General features: G+C 42.3%; 1 protein-coding gene across 3 annotated transcripts in view; it reads right to left on the bottom strand.

Annotated features, from left to right (window-relative positions):
- NYAP2 (neuronal tyrosine-phosphorylated phosphoinositide-3-kinase adaptor 2) overlaps positions 1 to 13,109 on the bottom strand; it is a 144,576-nt gene that overhangs the window by 27,889 nt on the left and 103,578 nt on the right. For all 3 annotated transcript variants that reach the window (XM_054836122.1, XM_054836124.1, XM_054836123.1), the window contains 2 exons: positions 9,153 to 9,365; positions 732 to 835 (listed from right to left, as the gene is read on the bottom strand). In XM_054836122.1, the coding sequence (XP_054692097.1) occupies positions 732 to 835; positions 9,153 to 9,365 (317 nt within the window). The remainder of the gene's footprint in view (positions 1 to 731; positions 836 to 9,152; positions 9,366 to 13,109) is intronic.

The raw sequence follows: 13,109 nt of genomic DNA, 5'->3' as shown, positions 1-13,109 counted from the left end.
GATGAAGAAAATAAAAAAAGTATCTCTTGTTTACGATACAAGGAGATATTACTCCTTTGATTTGAGTTTTGATTCCTAACAACATACAATAAATATAACTACAGTGGACTATTTAACAGTCCTGTAAGCATTACATGGCTTATAACTGAAGAGAGTCTAGCTGCCTTAACTAAATAAAATAACTTGCTGTAAGAGCAGTTTTCAGGACAGTGATAAATCAGTGTAATACAATCATGCATTAAGCTCAAACCAAATGTGAGACTGGCACAAATATTAAAGTACAACTGGGGAGAAGTCAGGTATGTACAAGTCATTAACAAACATTGGTGCAAGTGCTTTAGACAAGACATTTAAAAGAAATTTACATAAAAACATAGATTAAATTTATCAAAGTTTGATAAATTTTAAAGACAGTAAAAAAGTACAGAAAACATGAAAAAATAAAAAACCCAGCCAATTCATACAGTACAGTTTTACTACATTTATAGTACAGAATGAAGACAGAAAAGGATACAAGGAATTAAGAGCAAAGAAAATTCTACTGTCTGCGTCCAGTGGAATTTCATTGCCAATGAGAGATGCGCACACACAGATGCACGCACAGGCACAGAAAATAAAGACAAAAACCAAAAAAATCATTTACGGTAACAAATGACAGACACAGAGGTGAGAAACATTTGGCATGTTGCAGCACATGAAGTCATTCATTCACGATTGGCTAACGATGGTACCTGGCTCGGCTGAAGATCACTGGCTTGCCTGAGCGGAGTAACGGATGGAGGAGGCACACCTGATGTGGACGCGGACCGACCTAATCTGCAACTTGTTTTAGGCTCTGTGAAGGAAGAGAGAAGAAAATACACCAGTGAACAGGAGGTGGGTTGCTGCTGTGTAAACTGAAACATGGTGGACCCAGCATTCCCTTGAAACGGAGACTCTGGGCTTGGTTTCTAGTTAGTCTTGGGCATTTGGCTGAATCATGAACAGAAGCTGAGATCAGAACAAGGGGGATTAAGAAAGAACCCATCCCGTGTCCCAGCCTCTTTCCTCTCCTCTAGCATCTCTGAAGCTGAAGTATAGAGCATAAAACAGCAGACAGGAAGTATGTAAAGGAAAACTTCTTGTTGCCTCCCTGCCTCTCAGCACGTTTTTCTACCCCTCATAAAATACAGCAGTGATTAAAGGAGTTACAGCAGCTTCTGGTTTCATCTCTCCACCCCAGAGCTGAGGGAGATGGTAGCCCAAAGACTGATTGTGCTGAGGGAAAGCATGAAATGCCAGAAAGTGAAGGAGGGAGTGCATAAAAGTGGCGAGGATGCTGTCGCACTCGGGGATTTGGAATGACACCAAAAATACCTAGAAATCTGATGTTAATGGCAGTGAATTGAGAGACAGAAAGTAGGAAGAAAGGAGAGGAATGAGAACATCAACAGTGGCAAATTATTAAGTCAGTTCCCCAGAATCAAGGCAATTACAGAAGTAGAGGTTGCCTTATTCCAGAGAAGAACTGCACAGAAATTACAGTTATTTCATTTTCCTTCCTTAACATACCAACACGAAGGTGGCCGTGCAGGTCAGCAGTCCTGGATGTAGGTTTTTGTGTCTGAGCCATGCTGACACCAGTGTGCTACCCCAGTGTCCAACAACCCACATCTGGTCTAGAAGAAACTATCTTTTCCTGAGAAAAGGGTCTGCCTGTTTCTGCCCAAGAGAAATATTTGTCCCTACATTGCCTGTTTATGGCTGAGGAAACATCTCTCAAGCCATGACTTTTGGCTCATGAATGTGTTCCTTCTCCCTGTGTTTTATAAGCCTTCCTCCCAACCCTGCTCCTGTCTTTTCTATTTAGTGGGCAAACACTGAGACCAAGGATATTTGCACTCAGCAGACACACTTTGTACAATAACAGACTCTCAATTTTAGCATTGATAGTACTGCTCTACCATGAATAACACGTAATTATAATAATACCATGCATCTTTACAACGGGTTTAAAGAATTCCTCCTGTTCAATCTCATGTTTTCAAGAAGAGAAGGACATATACTTCGTGCAATCCTGGTTTAGCAAGTTTGCCTTTGAAGCACTTTTTCTCACATATCTTTTGCTTGTGTCTCTCTGAAATGTATTTTCTTATGCCTCATTTACACTGCTGCTTTGTCTGTGTTTGCTTTATACTAATATCTCCGTTTCCTGCATGGATCTCTAGTATCATCACAAGCCACTGGCTGGGCCATTGTTTGAATGGAATAAGATGTCCATCACTAGCACGTCCTTAGGGTCACTTGGCATATCTTGGAAACTTGAGGACAGCTGGCACATTACACCACCTACCAGCAACATGCTCAAAGGTGTTCTTCCAATCTCACTGATGCTTTTTCATTGTCACCTTTAATGCTTATTTTCCTGGGATGTTTCAGAATTTAATAGGGTATGGAGAAGAGCTATCCACTTAAGCTGGAGCACTTAGACCAATGAAAGCATCTGTATGGGTGAATATTCATCAACTAAATATTAATAGGTTGGTTAACATCCAGCTGGCTGAGCAGCAAAAATATTTATGCTGTTCAACGAATGCATTATTCAATTCACTCGTTCCTAGTCAGTCTGTAAACATACCACAAGTCAACACAGCAATAAGCGTGCAGAAGGGAGCAGACTCATCTCCCCCATAACCTTGCATTTTGTTCATAATCTGTTGTTTTGCTTTTTTTTGGACTTGGGCAGTTATTCTGAAGGTTTGATTAGATTTGTTTTTGTTCTGATTTCACACTGTCTGCGTGCCAGATTTCTGATGTTTCTTTTAGTAATATAGCTATAATAATGGATGTCATGTCCATTCCTCCTGGAATTTTTCTGGGGTTTCAGAGAGGACAAGAATTGGGCTTTTTCTTGGATTGTTTTTCTCTACTGCTAAACAGAAATTCTGTTTTTGCTGTGACAAGCAGAATCAGACACCAAGCATGTAAAAAACTCCAAGGCACTGTCTGCCATTGCTTCTGAATTGTTTTCTTTGCTTTCGGAAAGCAGAGAGAAGTGTCATAATTTCCAATTTGGATATATGTGCAACAAGAGATTACCATTTCCTTGCCAAAGAGACTCCTTTCATCTGGCATCAAAGAAATAAAACCTATCACACAGAGATGAAGTATTAGTTCCTTTATCTCCCTGTAATATATGTTACGGTATTAAGGAAACTATTGCGATTTCCATGGTGATCCTCACCAAAAGATGTTTCAGAGATGGCTCCATCTAGCTTTTTTCAAGTTCAGGAAGTTGGATTATGCAGTAAAAGGCAAATGGGGGGTGGGGTGTGGGTGTGTTTAATAGCCATTCCATTGGTCTCAGTGGGAATATTTTTAGACCAAATAAATACTCTATTCTTCTGTAATTAGTGCTCTAACATCTTCACACTGCACACTGCCATGGGGAAAAAGTATCCATAAATGGTCTGTTGTATAAGTGATGCCCAACTCACTGCTCTTTATTCTTCAGCATGTTATTTTTCAGCTGTGGACAGCTTATTCATGATATTGAGGCTAACTGGATTATGATCACTTCAAAATAATAATGATCACTTCAAATAACTTCTGCTGTAGGCTATCTAAAAAGCAGTAAGAGGTCTTCTTGCCTAATTACATCCACTGTCCAGTGGACATAATTTCAGTGTCTTTACTTCTTGGTTTTCATGTTTTAAATGGTCATTTCAGCTTGTCTGCAAGGCCTGCATATTGATAAGCACATAGGGAAGGCTCTGTAGATATCTGTCCTCTGAGGAGGATCTACTTGCTCCAGGTCCATGATAATGCAAGCTAAAATACATCTAGCTCCATACTGATGAAGTCAGCATGGCACCCCATCTCTGCACTGTGCTTCACTTCTCTGCGCAGGTGGATCCTCTGGTTCTAAATCACACGTGCCTGAAAGAGGGTTCCAGAGACTCCAAACACAGGACCCTCTCTGCATCCACAGCTGGGGGCCTTTTGACACTGCTGTGAGCCACTCCAATGCTGACAAGGGCTAACAGCCTACTGCCAAGCTAGGGAACTCACAGGGACACGTCTAAGTGCTTTTCTGGACTGGGGCCAGGGGATGCAGTGCACTTGAGTAGCCATTAGATGCCTGTTGCAATCAATGGGCAGCATGAGGTTTGAATTCAGCAGATCGTTCGGGGTAGCTAGAGCACTGCGTAACATTTAGTTACATTACGCACAAAAATGTTCCTAAGATTCAGTTGCTACATTTAACTGATGAAACTTTGGTGGTATTACTTTGCACAGCTTCAAATGACGCATCCCTCGCAGTGTGCCGTATTACGAAGAACGCACTACTCCGTGCCTGAACCACCCCCAGGAGCCAGGTGCAGATGCAGTGTAATGCTAGTAGGGGATGGCGGGTCAGCTGCGTCTCAGTCCCCTGTCATGTCACCCACAGCAGCCACAAGACTCCCAACGATGCTAGTGGTTGGGACCGCAGCCACCTCAGCATGAGGTGGGCTCACACACGTAGTCAGCTGCAATGGGGCCAGCATTTCTGGACTCTCAGGTTTAAGCTGAGTCCTGACAATGCCAGTGGGATTACACGTGGACATAAGCAAGAGGACAGCCCCAAAGGACAGCATTAAGGATGAGGCATTTAGGAGAGACTATCCAACACAGAAATACAGGCTTTCCAATCACAAATAGGATTGCCTCAAAACTGTGTACTTAATTACATACTTAAGCACTCACAAAAATGACATTTTCCAAAAGTGCAAGTGCTGTCATCATAACTAGAGATGTAGAGGCTTGGCTGGTTCCATTTGGGGCAGGGGGTGTTGCTGGATTTTCCTCAATAAAGCACAGCACTGAAATGTGACAAGATTTTATGGAAATATTTTCGATCAGTTTTATAGCAATGTGCTAAGGTTTTCTATATTATCCAGAAATACAACAGCTCTGTATGATTTTTATTTTTGGATCTTAACGGGAAGAGTTCTTTTATGCATCCAAGGAAGCCTTCATTCTGCCTCTCCTAATCTTAATTCAAAAAAATACTCTGGCTGTCACTTACATTGGAGAAGCTTCTTATCCTGTCACAGTCTCTTCTTTGCACATGAAAAGAGAAATATTGCTTATTTGCTACAGCTGCCAAGAAGCACGTTTTGAATTAAACAAGGCAATGTGACAGGCTGAGAGTAATCACATGCAAAAAAGAAAAAAAGAAAGAAAAAGAAAAAGAAAACATGCATACTGAAAAAATGAATCACACCTATTATCATCATACTGGCCTGGCCATGTCGGTTTCCTAAAAAGAGATGAGTAAGCTGAAACACAACTTGAAATTAAGAAACCTTACAGTGGAATAAACTATATAGTATTCTGTCACTTAAAAAAAGGTATTTAGGACTCCACCTGCAGAAGCCACTTAGTGCTGAAATAGCACAGCAACATTTCAAACTGAACTTGTGGAACTCAGTGTTACTAGATATCTGTAGGTCAAAAGCTTAGTGGGTCTCGAAATCAAGTCAGGTAATGAGAAAAACCATGTCTGTATTAGATGGGGTATGTTTTAAATCAAGATTTGTTCTGAACTGTCATGTCTCAGGTCTACGTCAATGACTGAGGCAATGAGCTAAGGAATAATCATGTCCTACTGGCAGTGTTTTTTCCTTAAAATTTCTTGCTATTTTTCTCTGAAGCTTCTGGCATGGGCTACTGTTAATCTTGGGGCTCTGGATCAAAAGGACAATTGTGCATTGTTCCAAATAGCTGCAACGCCACTGCACTTCTACAGTCAGGCTCTGTGCCCTCTCCTACACCCTGCAGATCACACACTTGGCTCATGGTGCACTGGCTCAATGCACTCAGCGTAGAGCTCCCAGTACTACTCATTTTACTATAGGTGACAGGTGCTGCTAGGGGGGAGCTTGTGTGCAGAGAACATGGATGACCAGAGTAGGCAAGGTCTGGAAGCATCACATCCTGGACTGGACCTCGTTGGGCAGGCTGCCCAGTAACACTTACTTCCAGCATTAAGTTGCCTTCACTTGGAGAATCCTTGAGGATTATTAGCACAGATATTGCCCGTGAGGAGAAAATTTAGGGGTTGGTGGGAGTACTCAGTGTCTTTGAGTGAAGCAGCCCTAGCTAGCGTGACCTGGTACTTTGCTACTACTCCCTTCTTGTACCAATGAACGCACCTTGCACCTTGGGCTTCACAGGCATTGCTCCATTCCCAAAGAGATTGAACTTAACTATTCATTACTTTTGCAAATCCACAATGCTAGCCAATAATTCCAATGAAGGGTGGGCATTTACTCCCTTTCTGATTATCCACAGTGTTTTCAGCTAGAATACTAATGGGCTGGCTGACTGACAAGCGATTCGAAAACAGGACACAACCAGAGAGCAGCGAGATTTACAAGGCAGCGCAGTGCCTGTCTCTAGCAGCAGGTGGCAATGCGAAATGCTTCACGGTCGCAGTTAGGAAAAAAGCAGCAACATTCCAGAAAATACTCTTCAAAGCTCCTGGAGTGAAGTTATCACAGCCTTCTGTTTCACAGATCTCGTTTGGCTGCTCACTACAATTGCACTGACTTTCCCAAATGCCAACATGCCGCCAAACCACTTACACTGCTTTCCACAAGAAACAACAGGATGCCAAGAAACAGAAAGTGGCCTTGACAAATTATGTGACGGATGAGAGAACAATCAGGCATTAGAGACAGTGATACCCATGTGCACCTGACAGGCCAGGCTCATTTGAACAAAATGACCAGAAAGCTCAAGATTCAGTTCGGAGATGGCTCATTCCCCCTCTGATCTTACTAGCAGGTGCAGAGATGGGTAGAACCCACAAAAATCAGTACTCTCATTCAGGTATTCGCTCAGACCACTCCAGTTCCTAGTTAATCCGTGCCTCAGCAGAGCTGCCTGTTGAGCACACGAGAAGTCCTTTCACATCCTTTCTGTTTTACAGCAGAACAATTCAATCCTATTTTAAATTATTCCAACACTGCCCTAATAAATACCTGTACCAGCGTGAACTAGGAGGTAGGCAGCAAACTGTGGTGTTTCAAGGACATGTCTGCACAAAAAAGTAGGCTTTTTTTTTTTTCTTATCTGTGATGTCGGAAAGAGAGCAACAGCAACAATGACAGTACTGGGGATTGCCCTGATTTTATTTGGTCCTGTGGTAAATCAAAGTTCTAAATTCCTAGCACAGAATTACGTTATCTCCTTGATTCCAGAAAGCACTTGTATCCATACAGATGTATTAAATCTCTCTTCTTGCATTCTGTTACAGTGCTAATTTAATTGCGAAGAATGAACCATTACAGCTCATGTGCAAGTTCATTGAGGAGAACCATGTACAGCATTTTGAATGCAATGCCCCACCAATTAAAGGTAAAACATGTTGCTCAGGCAACAGCTAGAGACGCAAGGGAAAAAATATTCATGGCAGACGAGAGGCAATATTAATCAAGTGAAATGTCATAAAAACTGCAGGGAAAGAAAAATCATAATCAGTTCTCAGATTTTAATCATAAAAAGAAGTCAAATTCAGCCAATGAAATATTTCCATAACTTTTCTGTGACAGTCCTAGCTATGCAAGACAGAGTCGCAGTTAACTAAATCAAGGCACGATTCAACAACTATTACAGTTTGCTGATGCCAAATGAAGATTGAGGCCAACATGTTTTGTCTGCTTTTGGAGATCGACCAACTCTTTAAAATAAAACTGATGCAGGAAGGTTGGACAGAAGTGCTATATTTTGCTAAGAACTTACTCTTTAATTTTCATCTCTCTTCCATTCTGCTTTGTACTGTCATCTTACAGAATTGTAAAGGTTGATACACGCCTTCGGTCTAATTATCAGATGTCCCGATACTTTGATGTGGTACCTTTAAACCTACCCTTTTACCTGCATTAGCTCAGATGACACTCTAATACACCGGGAACAGTATTTTTAACAAAGCTATGAGCTAATCTGGAAAATTCCTACCTATCAAGACACTTTGTGAGAACTGACAAGTAAGGAAAAGGCAGTAACACCTAAATAACCTGTGCTAGTTCCAAGATTTGCAGAAAAGTCACTTTTGCTCTCTCAGGAAGGACTATTTGTGGGGTCTGCAGCAAGAAAAGCTGGACTACATGATTGCTGCAGATGATACGCCAGATCAGCAAAGCCTATTCAAGTTATATACTGAGTTTCAGGTGTCATTTCCAGCAATGCAGGGAAAATGTGAGTCCCATTATCACACAGAGAAGTGGTGCCCTGGGTGAGGGGCGGGCATCTCTGCTAGCTTGGCACTGTAAAGACTCATCTCTGCCCAGCAGATCTCTCATGCAGGAATAATTTCTGGTTTGAGAAAGCGTGGTCTCATGCTTACTGAACATTGACCATGAAGGTCCAGTACTATATATGCACCTGTTTTTAAAGTGGATAATTTTCACAATCCTACGAATAAGCAACGAAGTTACTCTTTTAAGAGAATTGTCAAATCTCAAAAAGGAACAATGCAGTGCTTATGCCAGAGCTATACATATCTGTTCATAGATGTCCATTCATGGATCAGTTCTGTTTGTCTTATCAATTTATAAACAAGGCTGCATTAATTTTCATGGTTTATGACAATTCACTATTTTTATATACCTAAAATTTGATGAATAAAATGGATAGGTATGAATTTGAGACTTCTGAAATCCATAGTCACTTTTCTAGAAATTGATGTACAAGCATAAAGCAAAGGCTGCCTGTGTCCACTTACTGTGCATATCAATAAGACAGCCTTGTTTCTGCACAGTGCATTTTTGTTACTGTATGTGATATCTGAATTTATGAACTTCTCTCTGAGGTGCCATCCTGGAGGTGTCTTTGCCATAGTGTCCCCTTTCAGTGTCAAATGAAATTCCTTACTTATTTTAAAATAGATGAACAGCATGTTTACACGCTTGTATTACCTGCCACCATCCCAATCCTGTGCCAGTACAGAGCGCAAGCAGACAGCACAATGCTTATTAGCACAGCAGTCAATGGGCAAGGCAGATTCTATAAGATATTTGGAAGTCTAAAGAATCCAGATGCTTATCTGCATCTGTGTATCTTTAGAGATCCTTAAGCTCACAGGGAGATTCACGAGATCTCCGCTGCTCTGCTACTTGACGTACCTGAGCTGTTGCTTCCAGCCAACATGGTTGGACTGACAGAGGATCTGCCCAGCCTGCTGGACACCACAGGCGGGCCTGGCGTTCCATCCCATTCCTGAGCTTTCCCTGGCTCCCTGGAGGAAGCTGTCCCGTGATGGCCTCCCCTCTCTTTGTTTTCCAGCTTTGGTAGTGGTTCAGTGCTGTGGCTTCTGATCTTCAGCTCATCTAGTGGTTCTACAAAACACACAAGTGCACATTTCGTTATAGAGTGTCTGCTGATTACCCATAACAATCTTTTCCTCAATATTCCATATATACCAATCATAAGTCTTTTAAGAGCAATTTATATCATGATTTTACTGCCTAGGCCTGAAACCTATAGTTACGTAGGTTTCAATACACTTTTTAATTATTAAAACCATATACAACGCAGCAGATGGATACAACGTAACTTTTCTGTTACAACTTTTATATGCCAGGAAAATATATTTGAAAATGGTATCCTACCAAATTATGCTTTCGTTAACAATTTATGGAAATACTTGAATTCTTTTCAGCTGTCATTTCATTGGGAACAAGTTCATCCTCAGGCACTTTCTGAGGAAGCTCTCTCCTAAGGCAATATTGTGCAAGCGACATATCTGTACACCTTATAAGCTCTAATAGAAAGCACACAATCCACCAAAGTGTCCAGTGTTAATATTTCAGGTGTGCCCAGCACCATGACCTAGGGAATAAAATTTCACTTGGTTGGAAAATCCTTGGGGTCAGAAAATGACTTTCTGCTTGCAACACCACGACTCAATATAAGGAGGAGAAATCCAAAAACCAATTGAATGATTTTTCAAGTGAAGCAGTGATGTCTACTTTCTTCATGGCTGGTGATTTTCTGTTCTTTTCTCAAGACCCTAATTTCTTTTCTTGCAGGTTGAGCAATGGATGGAGGAACAATTCATTCTTGATCTTTTCCAACTGTAGCTGTGAAAAATTTACATGAAAAACTAGGCACAGAAGAAACATGAGATTGCTTTTAGTTGTAACAGCTAATTACTGTGCTAGTCAGTTATTCAAAGCTTGCATAACTGTTTGCCTCCTTTTAGCAAAAAAACCCAAACAAACAAACAAACAAAAAGCCTCCAAGTTTAGAATTTTATATCTCATATTTAAGCCCAAAGACATCCTTATGTGATACTCTCAGTTCTATTCATTCAGGTTTATAAATCACCTCCTTGATGTACCTTGATTTCTATATGTGTTGGGTTTTGTGTGGCAAGGTTTTGGTAGCGGGAGGGGCTACAGGGGTGGCTTCTGTGAGAAGCTGCTAGAAGCTCCCCCTGTGTCTGATAGAGCCAATGCCAGCCGGCTCCAAGATGGATCCGCCCCTGGCCAAGGCCAAGCCCATCAGCGCCTCTGTGATAACATATTTAAGAAGAAGAAAAACAGTTAGAGAGAGAGAGAGAGCTTTTGCAGCCGGAGAGAGGAGTGAGAAGATGTAAGAAACTCTGCAGACACCAAGGTCAGTGCAGATGGAGGGGGAGGAGGAGCTCCAGGCGCCGGAGCAGAGATCCCCCTGCAGCCCGTGGTGAAGGCCATGGTGAAGCAGGCTGTCCCCCTGCAGCCCATGGAGGAAGGATGAGGGGGTGTAGAGATTCCACCTGCAGCCCGTGGAGGACCCCACGCTGGAGCAGGTGGAGGCACCTGAAGGAGGCTGTGGCCCGTGGGAAGCCCACGCTGGAGCAAGTCCGGGCCGGACCGGTGGACCCGTGAAGAGGGGAGCCCATGCCAGGGCAGGTTTGCTGGCAGGACTTGTGACCCTGTGGGAGAGAGCCCACGCTGGAGCAGTTTGCTCCTGAAGGTCTGCACCCTGTGGGAGAGACTACGCTGGAGCAGTTCGTGAAGGACTGTAGCCCGTGGGAGAGACTCCATGTTGGAGCAGGGGAATGTTGGGAGGAGTCCTCCCCCTTGAGGACAAAGAAGTGGCAGAGACAATGTCTGCTGAACTGACTGCAACCCCCATTCCCTGCCCCCTTGTGCCGCTGAGGGGGGAGGAGGTTGAAGCTGGGAGTGAAGTTGAGCCCGAGAAGATGGGAGGGGTGGAGGGAGGTGTTTTAAGACTTGATTGTATTTTCTCATTGCTCTACCCTGTTTTGCCTAGTAATAAATTAGATGAATCTCCTCTCTATATTCAGTCTGTTTTGCTCGTGACGGTAATTAGTGAGTGATCTCCCCCTGTCCTTATCTCGACCCAAGCCTTTTGTTATACTTCTCCTCTCCCATCCCGCTGGGGGAGGGGTGAGCGAGCGGCCGCGTGGCACCCAGCTACCGGCTGGGCCTAAACCACGACACTATATGCACCTACAGTCTTGGAATTCACATTTGATAGAGGCGAACAATCTTACCTTGAGCCCTACCTCAAAATCTTTTTGTGGCTACAAGGGACATTACAAGACTTGGGAGAGCCAAGCAAAAGGAAAATCCCAGGAGCCATTGGCAGCCAGGAGATGACAGCAGCTCCCCAGGGGACCCATGCGGAATGACAATGGCCTGCCTGCGCAGCACTGCCAGAGATGCAACGTCAAAATTTGTCTCAGCAGCCATTTACTCTCCTAGTTATCCCCATGGCTAGGAACTGGCACTGTCCAACAGGAATTGCCACTCAGATGATACAGTCCCAGAAAAAGAATCACATTCAAACCACTTTAATTTGTCTATGGCTCAACCCCCCACATGCTGTTTACCCTTGCTGCAGCAAACAGGGGAAGATGCAATATTAGATACCTATATGGTATAGTGGAGACCCCACCTATGCACAACAGTGACAAATCTCACTTTGTTTTGAGTACTTTGACATTCCAGTCTGCAGATGAACTCAAGGAGCAACAACACAGTCAGCCTGAAGTTTCCTCAGTGAAACGCCATATATGAAACATGTAAAACTATTTAACTGCAATACGTAATCATTAATGTATTTCATGAATTACTCTCAGTTAATAGTAAAAATTAACGTTAAGAATATCATACCACAAAATTCAAGATTTATTTTTTTTAATTACTCACAGTAGTAACACCCCATGAGAAAATGATAAAATGACTCCATTTTAGCAAGTCTTGTAAATAGGACGGCATTTAATGTGACGAAGACCTTCCTTGAACTTTTAGGTCACTTGCCTACTTTAATGTATGCAAAAAGACACTGTAATGAAAACCTAAACTATTTGTTTTTCCTAGTTGGTAACCCCAGCAGAGTACAAGGTTGAGTAATAATCTGTAGCAGTATAACATGACATCTGCCTTTCAGGGACCTTTGCTACAAAATGTCTGTAACACAGCTCTGTCTGTGACTGCGTAGAGAGACTTGCTAATACAGAGTCGTGCAAAGAGATGTAGAGCCCAAATTACAACTAGATTTGAATCATTTCAGTTATTAACAAAAATGCTCTTATATTTTTTCTGAGCATTTATCTATCAAAAATAATGATGTACTTTTTCACATAAAAGATACATGCATTCATATCTGCATTTTTTCTGTACACCAATAACTTTCACTTCTCTAAGATACAACTTATCTGGGAAAAGGAAAGATGCGAACAGAGTTTCAAAATTCTTTGGAAAGGCACACAATCCTCTTGCCCACCAATACAGGAAGCTGTCCAGATTGCAGCTCTTCCTTTCCAGCAAAATGAAGAGAAAGCCAAAAGAATAGAATATACTTTTAAAAAGTGAAAATCTGGCCCTGCAAGTGCCCCACCAACTTAATGCATCATCCAGTAGATTTAATTTACTCTGTCATTCAGCTGCTACTGGAAATGTTGCGATTACCTTAGTGAAAACCTTCTTGGTGTCTACCTCCTTGACACAACTTGAACACCACCCCTTGAAATTTCACACGCTCATGCAATCAGCCCTTAGTTGCAGTGGAAACACTCTGCTTGAGAGTGGAGCTAAGGATTTATCTACTTTAGTTTACTTAACAGAGAA

The sequence above is a fragment of the Grus americana genome, chromosome 9 (genome assembly GCF_028858705.1).
Source record: "Grus americana isolate bGruAme1 chromosome 9, bGruAme1.mat, whole genome shotgun sequence".
Lineage (NCBI taxonomy): Eukaryota > Metazoa > Chordata > Aves > Gruiformes > Gruidae > Grus > Grus americana.
This window is presented reverse-complemented; position numbering and strand designations above follow the sequence as displayed.